Source organism: Gavia stellata, chromosome Z, assembly GCF_030936135.1.
Source record: "Gavia stellata isolate bGavSte3 chromosome Z, bGavSte3.hap2, whole genome shotgun sequence".
Lineage (NCBI taxonomy): Eukaryota > Metazoa > Chordata > Aves > Gaviiformes > Gaviidae > Gavia > Gavia stellata.
This window is the reverse complement of record NC_082637.1, coordinates 10747481-10768649: the sequence shown is the minus strand read 5'-3', so window position 1 is coordinate 10768649 and position 21169 is coordinate 10747481. Positions and strand designations below refer to the sequence as shown.

Below are 21169 nucleotides of genomic sequence, written 5' to 3'. Positions count from 1 at the left end.
AGACAGCGACGGGGGTCCCGGGTCGGACCTGTCCCCGGTGGCGCGTCCCCCGGAGAAGCGGGGATGAGGTCCCGGAGGACCAGGTCCCCGGTAGGGCAGGGTGCCGAGTGGGAGCGGGGACGGTGCCGGGTGGTCCCGGCGGGGGAGGCAGCACCTCCGGGTGCCGCGCCCGGTGCGGCGGCAGCTCCGCGGCCAACTTTTGGGCAGGGCCCCCGGGAGCGGGGGGGAGAGCTGGGGGGGGGGGGGGGGTGTGATGGGTTCTTCCTCCCCTCCCTCCACCCTCTCCGGTGGCGGCGGCGCTGAGGCCGTGCCCTGTGCCCGCAGCCGGCCGCCCCGCCGCGGGGGCCGGGGGTGGCGGGGGGGCTGCGCTTGGCGGCGGTGATGGAGAGCCTGCAGCGGCAGCAAGCGGCCCGCCTGGCCCGCGGCCCCGACGGCGCTCCCCGACGGTCCTCGGTCGAGCCCGGCCCCGGGCCGCCGCCGGCCGCTCCCCGCCGCCGCCCGGCCCCCGGCCCGCACCCGCCGCCCACCGCCGCGGGGGAGGAGGAAGAGGAGGAGGAGGAGGAGGAGGAGGAGGAAGAGGAGGAGGAGGAGGAGGAAGAAGGGGAGCCCCGCGACCCGCCGCCCCCCCCGCACCACGAGTGGACCTACGAGGAGCAGTTCAAGCAGGTAGGAGGCGTCTGCCGCCCCTGAGCACCGGCACCAGCACCGGCCGCTCCAGGTGGGCATCCCCGGTGTCCCCCCACGGCCCCCAAACTCGGGGTTCAGCCCCCCCTGAATGGACGCCGCTTATACCCCCCATTACCCCCAAACCCTGTCTCCATCCCACCTTAAATGGGCAACCCCACTGCCCCAAGCCCCATGCCAGTCCCACCCCAAGCTGACATTCCCAGTACCCCCATTACCCCCAGACATTATCACCATGCCGCCCTAAATGGGAACCTCCCAGTCTCCCTCCACTGCCTCCAAACGACATCCTAGGCAACCACAGTTAGTGCAACCCAACACCCCTGTCCCGGAGCCCCATCCTGCCCCAAATTTGTACCCCCTGAATGCTCCTCACTGCCCCTGTCTCCGAGCCCTGGCCCACCCCAACAGGCATCCTCATGTGCTCCCCACCTCCCTGCCACCAAGCCCCATCCCACCCCTGCCTCATGTCCCCCATGCCCGCCATGCTCCCTATGCCCGTCCCCAGGCCCCACAGCATGATGGGGTGCCCAGTGCCCAGGCACCTCCCTGTGCCCACCCTGACCCATGCAGACTCCATCCCTGGTGCTTTCCATGATGGGCAAAATGGGGTGACCCCTGTCTGTGGAGGTTTTGAGGAGATGGATAAGGGTGAGGGCTCCAGTGTGTGGTCACCCCAAGGAGCTGACAGGCTGCAGAGCCAAGCTCCCTTGTGTCTCCACAAGGGCTGGGGCATATTACAGCTGGTTGATGTTGCTCATTGATTTCCTACATTGGCTGGAGGGAGCAGCGCGTCGACCTTGTCACCTCACTCCCGATGGGCATGGGGGAGACCCCTGTGCCACACCGATCTGGCACAGGGACAGTGCTCCTGGAGCTTGTATATAGGGTGGAGGAAAGGCCTCTGCGTATTTAATAGCGTGTCCCCGGGCATGGATCCTGTCCCTGCTGGGTTGAGCAAGCCCTGGTTCACATGTGGCGGGCGGGTGCTGCTCCGGGCACAGGTGTGAGTGTGGGTGTGAGTGTGGATCGCACAGGTCAGGTTTGCTCTCCCTGTGTGCTCGGCTTCATTGTGGGGGGAGAGAGAGGTGACGCTGGTGGCAGGGTAGGTGACAGGGAAGTTGCGGCGAGGGGTCGGAGCAGGCAGAGATGTCCTCGTGCAGCTGGTGTGTGGCTTTTTAGGATGGCACTGCTCAGGGGTCAGCGGGATTAGGGGATGTATCGGCTCAGCCACAGTGGCACTGGCAGGAGAGGACGGAGACAGCAGCAGGGACTTGACTTTCGGGTGCCGTGGGGCCATGCTGCTGCCTTTTCTGTTTCGAGATTGCACAGTGCAGTGTCATTTGGAGGAGCCAGGGCTCACCCCACTGGGTGGGCAGCAGGTATGGGTGCAGGCAGGGCACAGGCAGCATGTGCCCTGCAGTCATGCCCGGGGAGGCTGCCAGCGCCAGACGCTGCCTCGAAAGCAACCCGGGGAGGGCCGGGGTGTGTGCGCTGCATAGGCCAAATATCTCGTCCGGGAAGTGTTACATTACACCCCACTGCGCAGAAAAAGGCTGACTGTCCGGTTCCCGGGGTCAGCCGGGAGGTGGAAGCGGCTCCTCCCTCCCGGGCCTGGGGAAGCTTTACGCAGAGAAAGCATCCCTGGCATTTCTTGTCCTTCAGCCTCACGCCTTGCTGCTGGCCCGGGCTGCCTGTGCTCCCCGTGTGGGGCAGGAGCAAAGCAGGCAGCGCAGTGGGAGTAGCAGGGAGATGGATGGCCGGGGAGGTCGGTGTGGGGGGATAAATCCTGCCACCACTTCCCAGGGTGAGGTCTGGCTCCTTGCTTGCTCGCTCGCTCGCTCTTTTTCTGTGACTCTGATCGGAAAGGCAATGGGTCCCTGCTCCAGAGACCCACATGTGGGTTTTCCACCTGGTGGCATCTCCCAGCCAGTGCAGGGGATAGCGGGATGTCCCTTATGTTCAGTGCCCCCTGGGTGCACAGGGACAAGGGGACCAGTTGCCTCTGGGTGGCTTATACGGGATGGGACAGGGAGAGGGGAAAAGAGTTACTGGGACCAGCCCTGCCCTGACTTTGTGTGGTGATGGGGTGGCAGTTTGGGGCAGGCTGCAGAGCTGGCTTGCCTTGGGGTCTGCAGGGTGGCTGTCACTCCTGTCCCTCCCCTGTGATCATCTGGGAGGGGACCTGCCCCTGCCTGGGAGGAGACATACCCCTGCCTGGGAGAGACATGTCCCCCCGGTTCCTCCCCAGGCTGCAGGGCTGTGCCTTGCCCAGCCTGGGGAACAGGTTCTCTGCTCTCAGCAGGGGCTGAGTGGGGAGGGGGTGGCCGTGCTCCGGCTTTCGGAGGTTTCCCAGGGGCTGGGCTGTGATGCTGTGGGGCACGGAGGGCGGTGTGTGCCTGCTTGCAAACTGCCTGGTTACTGGCAGTGTTGGCATGGGGGTCCTGGAGCAAGGAGAGACCCTGGGGCAGCTGGGGCTCGGTCTCATTCTGGAACCCCCTGCTCAGAGCTGCCCCATCCCAGCACAGCATCACCTGGGATGGGTCTCAGGGTCTGTCCTTGCTGTCATCCTCCTGTGTGTAAGGGACAGCTGAGCGAATGGGGCCCCCCAAATCCAGGCTGGTTTGTGGAGGGTGGGCAGAGAGCCACTTCCTCGGCTCTCCGCAGCAAGGAGGGGGCCCTGATGGGGATGGGGTGGGAGGTGGGTGCAGGAGCAGCCACGGCGGGTTTTCCACGCAGTGCAGTGGTGCTAAAAATGGGAGCAGAGGATGAGGTCACGGTGGAGAAACCCATTGAGGGTTAATAGGCAAATGCTGCTTTGCACAGGGGAGCATTTTTGGGAAATATCCCATGTGTTTGCCCTGGTTTTATACGTTTCCTGAGGCGCCAGTTTGGGGGGGCTGGCGGGACCTTTGCTCTGATCTGGGAGGGTCACTCTGATGTTACGGGGTTGTGAGACCCCCTCACCCCTGCCTCTTGCATCAGCCCCCGGCGCCGGTCTATGTACACTTGATAAGGACACATGGGTAGAGACCTGGGCAAAGGTCCGGGAGGTCTCCCACACCCGGCACTGCAAGTGAGCCCCAGCCCTGCAGTGGGGGCACCGAGCAAGGTTTAACCATGCACCACGCATGAAACCCCGCTTTCCTGGGGATGGGGATGCCACCAAGTTGCGATGCTGTGGTGCTGCATCACGTGTTTGACTTGGAGGGCAGCAGGAAGAGCCTGGCATTGCTGGTGCCAGCTCAGCTGCATGAATTCAGCTTTCCCCCCCTGGGGAGCCATGCACGCACGTGGGTATGGGTGCCCTGGTTTCCTCCAAGTGATGAAAGAGCAGTGCCAGGACCCAGGGCTTCCGTCTCCACCCCGCAGCTTTTCCCAGGGGTGGCACTGTGGGAGGGCTCTGGGCAGGAGGGAGTCAAACGCCTGCATTTTGTGCCCAGCTCTCTGGCAGCAGAGCGTTTGCTGGCAGGACGATACCCTCACTGCCAGGGCCCCACCAATGCGTTCAGACCCATCTGGTTGTGGTTGTGGGGATCAGGACCCCCCAGAGCTCCTTCCTGCCCTGCAGCTGGAGGGGTGAGCCCCAGCCAGCCCTTTGGGGACTCTCGCGTGTCTAGTAGCCTCGGTGGTTAGTTTGGGGGTGGCTGACTTTGCCAGCAGCTGTTTGCCATCATCCTCAGCTAATCCTGGTGTGGCTGTTCCTCCTCTCGCCGTGGTGCTGCTCCTACCCTGTCTGTCCCTGATGCTGGCAGTCACCTCTTGCACCCACCAGCCCCTTACATGTGTTTAGGGGGGGGCTCGCCAGCCGTGAATGCATGCGCTCGCATCTCAAAGCCTGTAGGAAAGTGCACCGAGTTGGCTGTAGCCCTCCTTGTGCCATGGCCCTTCGCCCCATGCGTCGGGGTCATCCCAAAATGGGGTGGCAGGGCCTGTGTTGCGCGTCCTCCTGCCTCCATCCCCACTGGTTTCTCCTGTGGGGTTGTCCCTGCCTGCCGGGGAATGGAGGCAGCTCAGGAGGGGGACCCCAAGGAGAGGGAGATGTTCTCCCTGCCCCAGCACCCCCCCACCTCCCCTGCCTCCAGTGCATCTTCAACCCAGGTGCAGGAGCAACAACCGCAGGGCTCCCGGGGCTAAATTAGAGGGTCTCTGGTTACACAACAAGGGCACTGGCGATGGACATGGTGTTTGCTCCCGTCCACAGCTGCCTGGAGGGTTCTCGCCAGCAAACCTGCAGGCAGAGCTCTGCCCTGGGGCTGGGACCACCTGCAGCAGGGAGGTTGCAGAGGCGGCAAAGGTCAGCATGTAATCCCAGGCAGCGGCAGCTCTGGCAGCCCAGCACAAGTGCAGGGGCACAGGGCAGGAGTGGGGGGCTGCTGCGGTACGGCTAGGAGTGCATACAGAGGTGTTCTGGGTGGGTGTGGGTATATGGACCAATGTGAGTGTATGGATCCATATAAATGGCCATCTAAGTGTTGGGGTATGCCCGTGTGTGTCTGAACCCATATGAATGCTGATGCGTGTGTGTGGACCCATATGAGTGCCCATGTGTGTAGGGATCCCTGGGAGACCCTATCTGTGTGTATAGATCCGTATAGGTGCCCAAGGGTGTATGAACATGTATAACTGCTGATATGTGTTTATGGACCTATATGAGTGCCCAGGTGTGTATGGATGTGGCCAAGTGTGTGTGGACCCATATATGTGTGTGTGTAGGGGTGGGTATGGCACTGTGTGTGTGCCCATATGCGTATGGTGTGCCCACGCATGTCGGAACACACCCGCATGTATGTATAGCGACACATGTAGTGTCCCAGCGTGTACGGGCACTCCTGCGCAAGCGTGGACCAGTGTCTCCACGTACGGAGCCATACGGACCTGTGGGTCTTTGGGGCAGGTTTTGGGGGCTGAGCCCCCCCTCCACAAGCAGCCCTGTGCCCCTTGCCCCAGCCCATGGTGCTGAGCACCTGAGTCCTGGTGGGTGTCAGCCCTCTGCCCCCCTGCTGCCCCCCAGGGCCCTTCCCAGCCGAGCTACAGCCTGAGGGATGCTGAGAGCCTCAGTGGCTGCCGTGACACTGTCTCCCAACCGGGAGTCCCGAAGGCTTGGGATCGGGAGCTCCAAAGAGGAGGTGTAAAAACTAATCAAGGGTGTGAGAATAAAGGCGCTGAGGGCAGGAGAGGAGCACTGTCAGGAGCCCCCACCCCACGGCTGCTCCCAGCTCCCTCCCTGGCTGCCGCCCTGGAGTTGGATGTGAGTGGAGAGTTTTGGGGGGGATGCACCCCCTTGCTGACTTTGGGCCTCCACTAATCCTCTAATTGGGTTAATAATGGAGGTAAATCCCCTGTGCAGGCAGCAGGCGGGGCAGGGCTGTGGCGGGGAGGGGGGGATACGGCCACAGGGAGGTGGGATCTGGTCCCACTGGGGTGCCCATGGGGGTTTGCAGCTGTGTGGGGGTGTGGGAGTGAGCTCAGGTGTGCTTGGGGGTCAGTGTGCACAGGGGACGGTGTGTATAGGAGGTGCGTGAGACTGCACCAGGGATAGAGCGTATGGGGAATGTATGAGCATGCACAAGGTGTTTGGGGGTGTGCAGGGAAAATATGTATAGGGGTTGCGTAAGTGTGCACGGGATGTGTGTGTGTGTATGTCCACAGGGGGAATGCATAGGGGATGTGTGAGCATGCACAGCAGGTGTCTGTGTGTGCACAGGGAGAGTGTATAGGGAATGTGTGAGTGTGCATAGAATGTGAGTGCAAAAGGAGAGTGGGTACAGGGAGTGTGTGACTGTGCACAGGGTGTGTGGGTGTGCACAGGGAGAGTGTGTAATGGAGATGGATGAATGTGCACAGGGAGCGTGTGGGCACGGAAGAGTGTATAGGGGATGCGTGAGCATGCACGGGGGGCTTTGTGTGCAGAGGGAGAGCACGTAAAAGGGCTGTGTGAGCGTGCACGGGGAGGGGTGTTTGCCCAAAGAGAGCATGTTTGGAGGTGAGTGTGCACAAGGAGAGCGTGCACACAACGTGTGCATGTGCAGAGCAAGCTGGGGGCCGTGTGGGTGTAAAGGTAGGGCAAGCTGCGTGTGTGAGCGTGCACAGGGTGAGTGTCCTGAGATCTGTACATGGGGGCTGTGAAGACCTGTCCCCTGGGGCACAGGGCACCCAGCGGGGATGCCCGTGTTGGTGGGGCTGTATTCCCCTGCTGTAGGCTACAGCTTGGGGCTGTTCCATCCTGGATCCATTGCCCACATCCTGTGTCCGGTGGCGGGAGCGAGCCCCAGCCCCAGGTGCCCTTTGTGCTTGGGCACAGGGCTCTTCTGGCAGCAGGGGCCAGGGTCTCTGGCACAGGGGAGCCACCAGCCCTTCCTCCCCCACCATCCCTTCAAAGCCGCCAGAGGAAGGGGATGGGGCCAGAGGGGCACCGGGTGGTCAGTGAGGACCCAACGCACATCCCAGGCACGTGCACAGCCTCCCACTTGTGCACCCCCATACTCAGCCAGCCCTATAGCGGGTGTGCGCACGCATGTTCCTCAGGGGATACCTGGGGCGGTGCCAGCACTGGAGGGGGGTCCCCTGGCTCTGGTCACCCCAGGAGGGATGGAGGGGGAGGCAAGGATAGAGGGGGAGGGGGGAGGCAGGGATGGAGAGGAAAGCAAGGATGGAGGAGGAGGCGGTGGCGTGGCAAGCGCCAGCAGGTCAGGGAGGTTAACCTGAACAAATCCCCTCATTGACTCCCTGCCTGCTCAGCCATGAACGAGCAACAAGGGAAAGAGCGTGGGGGACGCGCGCTCGCCGGGAGCTGTGACACCCCCCACCGCAGCCCCCACAAAGGCGGATGTAGGGCAGCGGGACAGGGCCACGCACAGTGCCCGCGGTGGCACCACGCAGCACGTTTCCTCTGGACATGTGGCTCCAGCCCTTGGGCAAACCATGCTGGCACCCCGTGCCTCAGTTTCCCCTCCTGCAAAACGGGTTGAGGAGGAGGCTGGGGACCCTGTGAGCACCCCCCACTTCACCCCCGGGGCTGGGCTGCGAGTGGGGGGCTGCCCTCCCAAGGCCAGAGCTGCCAGCAAACAGTCTCTCACCTTGCGTGAAGCCGGGTTAATGTTTGCAGCAGGCAGCTCTCCTGGGAGCAGTGGCGCCCGCTGCGGCAGGGAAGGGGGGTTTTAATGACCTGCCGGATCCGCCGCACTATCAGCGCTGATTAAACCTGCTGCTCTATAAAGCAACGTTAAATATTAAGCATGATGAAAGGCTTTGCGGGGGGAGCCGCAGCACTGGGAGAGAGCTCTGGATGGGGGTGTCCAGCCACGCTGGTGGGGTGACCGCTGAGGCTGGGGATGTTGGGATGAGCGAGCAGCCCAGCGCCCATCAGCGCTGTGGGGTGAGGAGAGCAGCCCCTCCTCAAGAGCCGGCAGCACCTTCGAATGCAGCCAGCGTCCAGGCAAAGCCATCCCGTAACCATTAACTTATTAACGGCTGGCGGTGGAGGCGAGCGGTGGCTCGCAAGGTCAGGGGGTGATTTGTGCCTGGCGGGAGCAAGCTGCTCCCCAGCTCCAGGGATGGGGGGGGGGGGGGTGGACCCGTGAGCTCTTGGCTCACTTGTGTGTGCCCCATGGTGGGGGGAGCAGTGGGGGGGCTCTGGCTGTGGCCGTTCTTGGGGTCCCTGCACCCTGGGGTACACAGGGCTGTGCACCACTGGCAATAGCCAGTCCCTGTGGTTGCAAGCCTGAGGGGTAAACTGAAGCACTGATGGCTTTCCTGTCCCCCCATCACATCAGGACACATGGGGGGACGCCCCAGTATCCGAGTGCCCGGCCGTGCAACATCTCCCTGGGGAAGGAGCCAGGAACCCCTGGTCAGAGGCGACAGTGATGCTCCAGAGGGGTGCAAGGACCCCAAAATAGCCTGTCAGCGGTTGGCCACCTGCGGCATGTAGCTGCACCCCAGGGGGCTGGGCGGGTGCATGGAGACAAGCATCGCCTGAGCTTCCTACGTGAACAGCGGCCAGATGGAAAAATTAGCAATGCGGCTTAATCAATGCGGTGCATATTAAGCGTCTCGGGGTTGGGGGTCTGGGATCGATACGGCTCTTATTAAGTGGATTAAATCCCAGTTGCAGATCTGAGCCCTTGCTGCCAGCGGGAGGTGGCAGCCAAGCAGGGACTGTGGGGGGTCCCACTGCAATCACTTCCCTTGGCAGCAGTGCTGGGGGCAGGACATAGGGGTGGCTTGCTGGAACAGGGCAGCCTGGAGATGCCTGGGGGGGTGGCTTAGCACCTCACCTCATCCTTCCTCTGTCTAGGAGATCAGCTGGGCTATGGGGTGCCAGAAACCCCAGCTCCAGCCCTACAAGCCCTGGGCAGTTCTGGGAGAGGCATCTTCCGGGTGAGTGAGAGGTGCCAATGATGTTATTTAATCACGGTGAGGAGGAAAGGGAGGCACAAGGTCTATTCGCCTTCCTTTAATAAACCATGTTCGACCCGCTGACCTTTAACCTGCCTGACATGCCCCGTTATCCCCATCCCTTAAGGAATAAAGACGTCTCCATGGCAATGGGATGACGGGAGGGAGCGGGGTCCGTGGAGATGCACCTATGGTGGGGTGGGGAAGAGGGCACCCTGCTCTGGCCCTGCACCAGCACCTGAGTGGTGGTGCCGGGTGGAAGTGGGGCGGTGCTGGGGGTGCCGTGGCTTTTAGGGGGGCCAAGCATTGTGGACGGGGTCCCTGAGGTCGGCAGAACGGATCTGCGCTGCGCACCAGCGGGATATTGATCCCCAAGCTTGACAGTTTAATACTTCTGTTTATAGAGGAATATAGTTACATCGATGGCGTTAAATGAGTTACTAATTATATCAATACAAACACGATTAAAAGGGTCCTTGCTCATAGGTCACCACAAGCAGGAGCCACTGCTTGTGTTGCACAACTGCCCCGGAGCAAGGCCTGCCCAACTGCTTTGAGGTGCACGGTGCGGGGGATGCTCCGGCATGGTGTGTGCCCCTGCAGGGTGGTGGGTGTCCACCCGGGGGGGGGTGCCTGTCTGGGGTTGTGCATGCCCATCTGGGGCTGTGCATGCCATATGGGGCTGTGTGTGCCCATCTAGGGTTGTGCATACCAGCCCACCTGGGGTTGTGCGTGCCCATCTGAGGTTCTGCTTGTCCATATGGGGTTGTGCATGTATGTATGGGCTTGTGCATGCGTGTATGGGGTTGTTAGTGCCTGTCTGTGGTAGTGCATGCCCATCTGGGGTTGTGCATGCGCGTATGGGCTTCTGCATGTCCGTCTGGGGTTGTACATGCTCATGCAGAGTTGTGCGCACCCATGAAAGGCTGTGCATGCTCACCTGGGGTTCTGCCCACCTGCCTGGGGTTGTCTGTGCCCATAGGAGGCTGTGCACACCCAGACACAGTTGTATAAGCCTGTGTAGGTATTTGTGCCTGTGCAGGTTGTGCGTGCGTGTACAGGGTTGTGCACACTGATGCAGGGTTGTGCATGCTTGTGCAGGGTTGTACATGCCCATGCAATCTTGTGTGTGCCTCTGAGGGGGATGTGCGTGCATGTACAGGGTTGTGCACGTGCTTGTGTGGAGTTGTGCGTGCCCATGAGGGGTTATGCACGCTCATGTGGGGTTGTGCGAGCCCATACAGGGTTTTGCGTGCCGGGGTAGGGTTGCATATGCTTGCATGGGCTTGTGCACACCCCTGTGGGGTTCTGTGAGCCTGTGTGGGGTTGTGTACACCCACGTGAGGTGTCTGTGTCCCCACAGGGATTATGTGTGACCCTGGGGAGTTGTGGTCTGCCACTTAGATGGTCCATCCCCAAGCGAGTTGGGAAGGGACCGTGGCGCCCAGCCTGCAGAAGGAGGAGGAGGGTGAGTGGCAGGGCCAGGAGCGCTGGGTAGGGGATGGAGTTGGCTCCTTCCTTGGGGCTGTGGCTGTCTGGGGGTCCCTCCTTGCCTGGAGGCTTTGGCAGACCACCACCCATGCCACCACCCATGCCACCACCCATGCCACCACCCATGCCACCCCTGTGCCACTCCTGTGGCACCTGGATCCCATAGCCAGCCTTGGCTGGGACCCAGCCCACCCCCATCAGCAAGAATCCCCCCGTACCACCTCCCTTCCAGCCTGAGCATCCCCAAATCTCAGAGGATGCCTGGTGCATCCCCGGCACACCCGAGGACCCTGCCGATGGGTCCCCTGTTACTCGGCTCTGCTCTTGTCTCTGCTTAAAAGCCGACCTTTGCTCTCCGTTTGATGTAATGTGTTTTTGCATCTCGGTGCCCCACAGATAAAAGGTTAGAGGTTAATAAATGGTGGAAAAATAGATCCTGGTGCTTGCAGGTCACACCTGTTTTGGGGGCTGGGGGCAGTGGCAGCACGCGCCGGGTGGGATCCTGCCTGCCTTGGTGGGAGGAGACGCAGGAGTGGCACCCAGGAGCCCGGTGGAGGCATGGGTGCAGGAGCCCACTCACTGGGTTGACCCCCCGGGAAGGTGGTGGCTTTGTCCTGCTGTGGGATGGGCAGCGGTTGCCGGGTTCGGGGGGTTTGCTCCTGCTTTGACAAGCCAGGAGATCACAGGGAGTGGAAAAAGGCTTGGTGTGGAGCGGTGGGAGTCAGAGCCCTGCTGTAGGTAGGGACAGGCAGGGAAACGCAGGTGAAGCCTGGCTCACACAGCCTTCCCAGGGCAGAAATCAAAGCAGCGCCATGGAGCTCTGCTCGGAGCCTGACCTAGTTACCGTAATCCTGGGAAAGGGCAGGCAATGGGGAGGGGGCACAGAGTGGGGCAGGGAACACCACGGTGGAGGGAGAGGACAGGGTGCTGTCACCCAGGGGTCAGGGCAACCCGAGAGCACCCTGCTGTAAGGAGGGGATGGGTAAGTGCCACCCGGAGGGCAAGAAAGAGGCAGGGGTGGAGCATGATGAAGTGGCTCAGAGCCAGGCAGTCAGCACCCATGGGTGTGGTGGGAGACAGGCAGTAGCACCCATAGACTAGGTTAGGGACAGGCAGTTAGCACCCATCTGTTAGACAAGGGACAGGCAGCTGGCACCCATGGGTTAGATGAAGGACTGTGTTAGATGAGTCTGTCCAGTGATGGGAACCATGCGGTGTCTGTAGGATCATCCCTGCATCCCCGTATCCCTGTGCATCCCCATGTCCCCTCATCCCTGCATCCCCGCATCTCCATGTCCCCCAATTCCCTGCATCCCCATGTCCCTACATTTCCATGTCCCCACATCCCTGCATCCCCGTACCCTGCATTCATGTGTCCCCATCACATCTCTGCATCCCCCCATCCCCACATCCCCGTGTCCCCACAGCCTGACAGATCCTCACAGCCCAGCTCCCTTTATCTGCCCAGCTCCCTTTATCTGCCCGGTGAATGATGTGCTGTGTGGAGGCGGGGGTGCTCCCTTTCTATTGGTTTTTAACGGCCTTTCCCAACACAATTGTTTTTTAAACGACTCTATTTTGTGCCTGACTTTGTTTTCCAGCTTGCATTTCTTTGTATATGTTTTGGAAATCCATTCTGGACTGCTGAGTTTTGTTTCTTTTCAATGGCTTTAAATTCTTACCGGGCTCGCTGGGAGGAATTGGTGTCTATAGCGCCTTCGATTGGTGCTAATTTTTCCTTCATGTGCTCTGACTTTTACTGCTGGGCCATCGATCTGGCAGGCTCCAATTTGTCATGGTCACATAGGCACTGTGCTGGAATCAGGTGAGCCCTGGCTTTCGCACGGAGCCGGCGCTTCGTGCCCCTGGTGTAGGGACTGCACTCGCCTCCCCAGTGCCGTCCGTCAGCTCAACCTGAGGGGTTGTGTCCGTGTGTCCAGAGCTGTGTCCATCCAATACACATAAGTATCTGCACAGCTGTACGTGTGTGTCTGTGCAACCACGTGCACGCTCACCGGCTTGCACACATGTCGGTGCACCCACAAACGTGCCAGGACACACAAGCAGCAGCGTTGGTGCACACATGGCGCTGCGGACATGGTTTTGTGCTCGTGCACTTGCACACAGTGCACACACACCTGGCTTTGCACGCGTGCACCCGCTGTGGGAAGTCCTTGTGCCTTGCAGGGACATGTCGATGCTGTGCTCACACCCTGGTCCCCATGTGCAGCTGAGGAAGATGGCTTTGGGGTCACCATGCCCAGCCGAGGGAGGAGGATTTGGTAGCGTGTCACTTTGCGGAGGCGCCTCATGCTGTCCCTGACCATCGATCAGGCCCCGTCTTGTGGTGACACAGCTCAGGCTGTGCTTATCAGGTCGTCGATAGCCCTGTCACCCTGGTCGGGTGGGGCAGCCCCATGCTTACAGCTTCCTCGCTGGCACCCAGCACCGCGGCCCTGCCAGCTCACCCTGCCCCTAGAAGGGACCAGCATCTCCATGTCCCTGCGGATGAGGATGCTGATCCCATGCTGGGACCTGGTGAACACTGGCACTGGGCAGTGCCGGGACGCTGTTGAGCCAGAGCAGTGCTGAGCATCCCAGCCCCAGGGACCTGCTTGGGGGCTCGGGATTTGCTGCTGCTCTGTCCACATAGGCATCATCTTCTCAGGCTGAGATGCTGCCGTCCCTCTGCCTAGCGAGGAGGGGGGCAGAGAAACTGAGGCACTGATGCAGCATCTCTGCAGCAAGGCTGTAAAACAGTTGGTGGTGTGTGTGGAGCCAGCACCAGCCCCCAAGCACGGGGAGAGCCCCGCACTGCGGGCAGAGGGAGTGCGCCGGGGTGTCCCATGGGGCAGGGAGAGCCTCTCATTACTGGCAGAGAGGGCAAGCAGGGCCAGGGGTGATGCTGGGTCTTGGCACAGGCAGGGGCCCTGATCCTGGCACTGACCCCATCTGCCTTGTGCACCCACATGTGCCGGCGGTGCTGACCCCTTTCTCTCCCACCCCCAGCTCTACGAACTGGATGAGGACCCAAAACGCAAGGAGTTCCTGGACGACCTCTTTGGGTTCATGCAGAAGAGAGGTAAGGGTGGGCAGCTGGGGCGGGTGCTGCTGGCAGCCCTGACCTGGCTGCCTCGGGGGGCTCATGGCATGGCCCACTCAGGCACGGAGCTGCTGCTGGTCTCTACAAGCCCCCCAGGCAGGTCCTGCAGGGCCTCCCCCCACCATCTCCTACACACACGCAGATGCATAAACTCACGCTCAGCAGATTTGCCCCCGTTGCCCCAGGTGGACCCCCCCACGGGGTGCCTGCTGCCAGAGACGCTCCCCTGGGCCCCCCTGCCCTGAGCTGGGGCTGGTGGCAATGCCAATTGCCGATACCTGTTAGCAATGCCCATTAGCGATGCCCAGCAGGGATGCCCACTAGCAATGCCTGGTGGGGATGCCCGTTAGCATACCCCTTGGTGACAACCGTTAGCAACATCTGTTAATCATGCCCATTAGCAGTGCTCCTTTGCAGGGCCTTTTAGTGATGCCTGGTGGGGATGCCCTGAGCGATGCCCATTAGCGATGCCCCTTAGTGCTCACTGGCACCTCTTAGCAATGCCCACCATGCCGCAGAGGGTCAGTGGTCAGGGCAGCGCCGGGCGCCCAGGAGTTAAGGGCTCGCCAGCCGGCCTGGCCGCATCGGAAATCTTTGCGATCGGCATGGGGGGCCGAGCTGGCTCCCAGGGACTCGATAAATGCTTTAACCTTCGCCCTCCCTGGCTGGGCCTGTGACAATTAAAAGTTGCCGAGCACGGGCGTGTGGCCGGCCGTATTAATTAGAGCCTTTTGCCGGTGTGTGGATTAATGAACATGCCGCTCAATAGCCAGTAAACCCCAGGCAGAGGTTAATGCTGAGCTAATTAACAGGGGAAGGCTGTAGGGGGGTGCGGGAGCGGTGGGGCTGGCTGTGTGTGGGACGAGGGTGGGCAAAACGGGGCAGTCACCCCCAAGCTGTGCCCGTGGGAAGGGTGGTGATGGTACCCACCTGCCTGTGGGGTGACAGTGACCGACTTTTGGGTCAGGCTGAGACCCTACAAACTCCTTTCACTCAGAGCTGTACTGCAGGGGGCTGGCGCAGCCTTGGGGCTCATGCTGGAGCCTGGCTGGAGGTGGGTTGGGCGGCTGGGTACCATCCCATGGGTGCCCCCCAGCCCCCTGGCCATGGTGTGGGGCTGTGGGGAGCGAGTGGGAGCACCAGCGCTGCCTCAGCCCCCCTGCATCCATCAGCCACAAGATTCATGGTCTGTTCCACGGCTTCATTATCTCTCTCTCCAGAGCTAATTAACTCCCTCACCACTGGGGCTGGGGCTAATTAAGCAAGCGCCTGGTGGTACAGGGAGGAGGGAGGTAGCCTGATGCTTCCCTGCCAACGCTGCTCCTCATCCCTTCGTGTTCGGCTGTCCCACTCCTGTCCCTTCCATCCTGCGCGTCCTCCGAGTGGGTGGCATCCCCCAGGGAGGGCAGGCGGGTGTGTGTTGTGCATGCAGGGGTGTGCGTGCACATGTTGGAGGAGTGAAGGATTTTGGGGCTGGGCAGCAAAGAGAAAGGGGACAGAGAGGCTGGGGGACAGGGACAGCATCCCAGGGGTCGTTGGGAGCTGGCTGAGAAGCAGCACCCATGAGCCAGCGTGGGTGCTGCTGGGTCACCCAGGGGTGCATGGGCAGGGGGCTGTGACCCCCGGGCTGTGTCCTCAAGTTGGCGGTGGGCCAGGGGGGATTGATGCCTACAGGGTGAGCCCTAATGAAAGGGGCTGCATCCCCCCTGCTGTCTGTCAGGGCAGTTTTGGCACTGGCATTTGTCAGCCAGGTGGAAAATTAGCGGGGCTGAAAAATGGGTAGGGGACAGCCCCACTGGACATTGGGGACCCCATGGCACAGGGTGGAGACACCCCGGCCCCAGTGGCACATGGGGATGATAGTATCACCCCCATCAGATGTGGGGTACAGGCAGTGGGGCACCTCATCCCCATGCCCCAACCTCCATGGCATGCCGAAAGTGGCAAGCTGTGATGTAGGGGGACTATTTCTGCATTTGCTCACCAGGGATCTGCAGGACCCCCCATCTCCCCGCCAAGCCGAGGGCCCTGCTGATAACACGGGGCCATTAATCAATCAAGGAGCTAATTGCAGCGCCACAATGGCCGCATCACCTTCCCGGGCTTTTGTGCCGCTTGCCCTGGCCAGGGCCGGGGCCATCACTCTGCGGGTATGCAGACAGGTCCCTTTGTCAGCGGGACGGGCACCGGCTGCCCGCCCCGCACGGCCCCGAGATTAATGGCGAGCCGCTTTCATTAGCTGCCACAGCTGGGGAGGGGGGAAGAGAAAAGAAGTCCATGGGCCATCGATCGCGGGCTGAGACCCTGCAAACTTGGTGGCCTGTTGGGGTGATGGGGAGCCCTCGAATCGGGCCCCCCCGAGGTGATGGGGCTGTTGACAGCAGCCCCCGGGCAGGGCTGGCGAGAGACCGCCGACAGATACTGAGTCGATATCTCTGCCTTTTTCCCAGGAGGATAAACTCCTCTCCCCCTTCCTGACTGGGCGAACAACACAGACACAAAAAAAAAGTTAAATGAACTCAGTAAAGGAATAAAAAGAGCTCATTTTTCAGGCTTATGTGAAGAAGCCGAGCCAATATCGGGGCCATAAATTAGGGATGCTGGAGGATGGTGGTGAGTGACGGCTTCGTTTGAGGGGCGAAGCGCGGCTGTGACAGCCTCCCCCAGCCAAATGGATGACTTTCCGATACCGCCTGCGCCCCATCGCCCCGCAGGAGGAATAAATATGGGGTGGGATGGGACAGGACAGGATGGCATGGGATGCTCATCCCTCCTCTGCCCTGCTGCAGCCCCCAGCTGCTGCCCAGACCATTGCCCTGAGGTGCTGTGGGGTAGAGCAAGGCTGTGGGGTTATTTGGGGGTGCTGGGAAAGTGGGGAGGGGGTTGTAACCAGACCCAGTGGCTGTGGGGACCATGTTGGTCCATGCTGGGCTCACAGAGTCCTGGTGACCCCATGTCCCCTTGCCCCATGGCCTTGGTGCAGGGGTGATGCTGGAGGACCAGGTGTCAAGGTCTCTACTGAGGGCACTTGAACGGGGTTTGGGGTCAGGTCTCTTGAGGTGGGGCACTGAAGGCCTTTAAGCAGTTGGGGGCCTGCTGGGGGAGTCTTTCTGGGGACTCTTGGGGAGTCCCTCTCTATGGGGCTCGGAGCGGGATTTTTGAGAGAGAAAACCTCTCTATAGGGAGGCTATAGGGTGAGTCCCTCCGGAAGGGTTATGGGGGGAGTCCCTCTTCAGAGAAGTTTATAGGGTGAGTCCCTTTATAAAGTTCAGATGGGTTCTCTCTTTATGGGGCTCTGAAAAGGGGTTACAGAGAGACTCCTCCTAGGATGCTCTGACAGATTTTAGGGGGAGATGCTCTATAGGGAGACCTAAGAGTTGTGGGGGGACAGCCCTCTCTAAGGGGCTCTGGAGGAGGCATTTTGCCCATCCCACTCTGCCCCCACATCCCAGCTGAGAGTGTACCCGGCCCCACCAACAGCTCCATTGATGGGGACCCTGTGCCAGCATGCCGGGGTCTGCCCTGCTCACAGGCACGGTCCTGCTCTCCCAGGCACCCTGGGGTCCTGCCTGCACTCCGCATGCCGTGGGTGCTCACCCAGGCACAGAGAGATGCATCTCCCCGTGGGGGGCAGCCAGTACCTGCAGTGGGGACAAAGTGGGGGCTGTGTCCCCGGGGAGTGAGGGTCCCCATGGGCTCACCCCACACCCTTTTCTCTCCCCGGTGCGCGGCTGGAAGGGACACCCGTGAACCGCATCCCCATCATGGCCAAGCAAGTGCTGGACCTGTACACACTGTACCGACTGGTGACGGACAAGGGTGGCCTGGTCGAAGTCATCAACAAGAAGATCTGGCGGGAGATCACCAAGGGCCTCAACCTACCTACCTCCATCACCAGCGCTGCCTTCACCCTCCGCACGCAGTGAGTGCTTGGCGGTGGCAGGGGCGGGGGGGCACCCACCCTGGGGCACCCACTGGCTTGGGTGTCCCAGAGACCCCCTCCGGGGTGTGGTTTGGGGTGCCCCAAAGGGGGATGGAGGGCTCTGCACCTTCCCAGATGCCATCCCCACCCCAGTCCTTGCTCAGCACAGGGCTGGCTGGGAGGCACATGATGCTGGGTCTCATCCCGGCTCTGTCCCCATGCAGATACATGAAGTATCTGTATCCCTACGAATGTGAGAAGCGGGCACTCAGCTCTCCCGGGGAGCTCCAAGCCGCCATCGACAGCAACCGGCGGGAAGGACGGAGGCAGACTTTTGGCACGGCGCTCTTCAACTACTCACCAGCCAGCACCCCAACCCTGCTGGGCTCCCCAAAAATGCCTCTGCCGGCTCTTAGCATCTCCACGCACAGCTGCAGCCAGCTCAGCCAAGTGCATGCTGTTAAGAAAGGTGGGTAAGGACCACGTCTGCCCCGCGGCGGGTATCTCTCCCCAGGGATGAACACTACTATGGCAGCAGGGAAGTTCCCTGGCTGCCCTTGCCCTTTTAACTTGGGGGAAAAAAGGAACAATATTTAGTCCCTCTCTGGGACTGAGAAAGCTTTAATTTCTCCTGGGTTTGGATAAGGGCCAAGCCCAGATGCTGGGGTGGTGGTGCACCCTGCCCTGTGCTACTGGGATGGAGGTGGCACCAGTTGGGGATGGTGAGATGGGGTGGTGACAGGGGCACCCGCTGAGCTCTCCCGGTTGTTGCAGAGGACGGCATGCTGGCGGCAGCAGTGCCAGGGCGCATCGCTATCCCGGTGGGACTGGCCGGCCACCACCTCGCAGCAGCTCAAGCAACAGCCGCCTCGCAGGCAGCGGTGCTGGAGCAGCTGCGGGAGAAGCTGGAGACGGGGGAGCCCCCAGAGAAGAAGGTGGCCCTGACCGCAGAGGAGCAGCAGCGGCTGGTGCAACACACGCTGCAGCACAACCTCCTGGCCGTGGCCTCCCAGTTCCCCATGAACATCAAGATCTCCAACCGAGGTAGCGGGATGCAACACCTCAGCTTGGCCACCCCATCCCCTGGCACCCCAGGAGGGAGCAGCAGTGGCTGGAGAGGAGCAGGGATGCCCGGAGAGGCCAGGGCCCCGCTTTTCTCTCTTGGGCAGGTTCTTGTTTCTGTTTCTCTTAATGCTCATATTGGTATTTCCTTTCCCCAGATGACAGACAGGAGACCGCATTGAACCTGTCCACCAACGGCATTAGCAGTATCAACATGTCAATAGAAATAAATGGAGTTGTCTACACAGGTAAATAGAAGGGCCGCTTGGCCCGTGTAATTGCGGCCGGGAAATCCAATAACTTATAGCCACTGCCTGGCCAGCAAGTCCTTCCTTCAATCTGATGTCTTTACTATAAAATCCATTGTAATGAAGTGGCAGGGCCTGGGGAGAGGGTGCAGGAGAAGGGGAGGGGGGGTCATCAAGGATGGAAATTGGCCCCCAGCAGGGGCTGGCAGTGAAGGGCCAAAGTGAAGGATGGATAGATTGATGGATGGATGGATGGATGGATGTACTTGGGCTGATATGTGCAAAAGGCACCTGAGGTCATCCCCCACCATGGGGTCCTGCAGGCAGGGCTTGGATTTGGGGTCACCCCGATGCTGGTGTGCCCAGAGGGTCTCTGGCTGGCTGCAGGAGTTGGCTGGTTGCAAAGCATGGTTTTGGGTGCAGGGGAAGATGTTGGGGTGCTTTGCTGGAGCAGAGGCTTCTTCGAGGTGCCGATGTGCACCTACCTAGCTAAGCAGCCCACCCTGTGCCCCCCAGCTCCCTGCCTGCCCTGCTGAGACACCCGCAATTAAAATCGATGGCTTTTCCTTCAGGACTTAAATATTTAATGAGCTGGAAATGTCAGGGCTAATCAGCACACAGGGCTGCCAGCCAAATGGTCCCAGGCCACCCCTGGGGCTGCCACATGAGGGTGAGGATGTCTGGGCCAGGGGAGGCACCAAGGGTGATGGAGAGGGCTGGAGCCCTCAGGGGTGCTGGTCCCACCCTCCCTGGCCTGGGTGCTGGGGGCCAGGCGAGCGGAGCCCCCAACCCTGGGCTTGCCCTAACCCCCTTGCTCTTGCTCTGCAGGCGTCCTGTTCGCCCGCCGGCCCCCGGCCCCCTCGGCACCCAGTGGAGGGAGCACCCAGAGCCGGCCGAACACTGTACCCACCCCGAACCCACTGCTCCCAACCCCTTCGCACAGCCACACTCCCGCCAGCACCTCGCTGTAGGGGAGATGCCCCTCCACCCCAAAAGCAGCTGGGGGTCCCCAGAGCCTGGGGGGCTGAGCTGTGGAAGCCAGCTGGGCCACCAATGTGGGATGGGTGAGCTGAAGGTGCCTCTTGCTGCAATACCGAGCTGTGTCCGTGCAAGGCTGTGAGCACCCAACATGGGCCCTTTTGTCCCTTGCCCCTGCGTGTGGGACCCCTTCCCTGCGCATGCCCTCCAACACACGCACCGTTCTTCCCAAGCGCTGCCCCCAGGTGACCCCCCAGTACAGCTCCTGCCTGCCCTGCTGCCTGAGGCACCCCCAGGCCCCGCATGCTGCATCCCCTACACACTGCAGCCCCTATACCCACCTGAATGCACGCACTGTAGCCCCTATACACACCTCAATGTGTACACTGCATCCTTCACATTGCCACACTCAATGCACACGCTGCCTCTCTTACATACTGTCTCCCCTATACACATCTCTATGCACACTGCGTTCCTTATACACACTCTGGATGCATACACTGCATCCCCTACCCACTGCATCCCCTATACACACCCCCAGGGCACACACTGCATCCCCTGTCCACACCCTGGTGCCCACGTTACATCACCTGTGCACTCCCTCAGTGCAAACACTGCAGTCTCTATGTGCTGCGGCCCCTATAAACTGTAGCCCCTATACACTGCATCCCATATATACTGTACACCCTAACCACTGCAGAGCCCCCCTCCGCAGCCCTTCTGTGCTGCTTGGGCTTGCTGCCCCCACCCTGAGACACCCTCAGGGTCCTGGGTGCCCCCTGGCCACCCCAGGGTGGTGGCACCTCAACCGCCCAGGTCCTCAATTCAGGGGGGGGTCACATTCTGGGGAAACTGGTGGGACTGGTGAGGGTGAGATGTGATGGGTTGTTAGGTGGGGGTGGAGCTTATTGGGGTGGGGCTGGGGGTGGGGCTTAATATCAGGGTGGGCTTGTGCACTGGGAGAACCTTGTTGGTGGGGACAGGGCAGGGAGGCCCAGCAGTGCCCCCCACCACCAAAGACCGCCTGGATGCCGGGGTCCCCAGCTGGGGGACAGGAAGATGGAGGGCACTCCAAACTACCTCGTTGGGGCCAGGCGGGCGCCTCCTCCACCCGCTCGCACTGCTGAGTGCCAAAGCAGGCGAGCGTGGAGCAACGCTCACCTCTACCTCAGCGCGGGGGGCTGGGGCTCGGTACCGCCGGGCTCCCCCCAGCAGTCCCACCGCGGCCGCGCCACTCTGTGCATCTATTAAAGAAAATGAACTGCTGAACCGAACCAGTGT

General features: G+C 61.2%; 1 protein-coding gene across 1 annotated transcript; it reads left to right on the top strand.

The window, feature by feature from the left end:
- Positions 1-381: 381 nt before the first annotated feature.
- On the top strand, positions 382-19881 carry ARID3C (AT-rich interaction domain 3C). The gene is made up of 7 exons (XM_059833405.1): positions 382-666; positions 13585-13657; positions 17417-17600; positions 17825-18069; positions 18375-18644; positions 18821-18910; positions 19739-19881. Exons 1-7 carry the CDS (start codon positions 382-384, stop codon positions 19879-19881), a joined length of 1290 nt encoding a protein of 429 aa, XP_059689388.1.
- The last annotated feature ends 1288 nt before the right edge of the window (positions 19882-21169 follow it).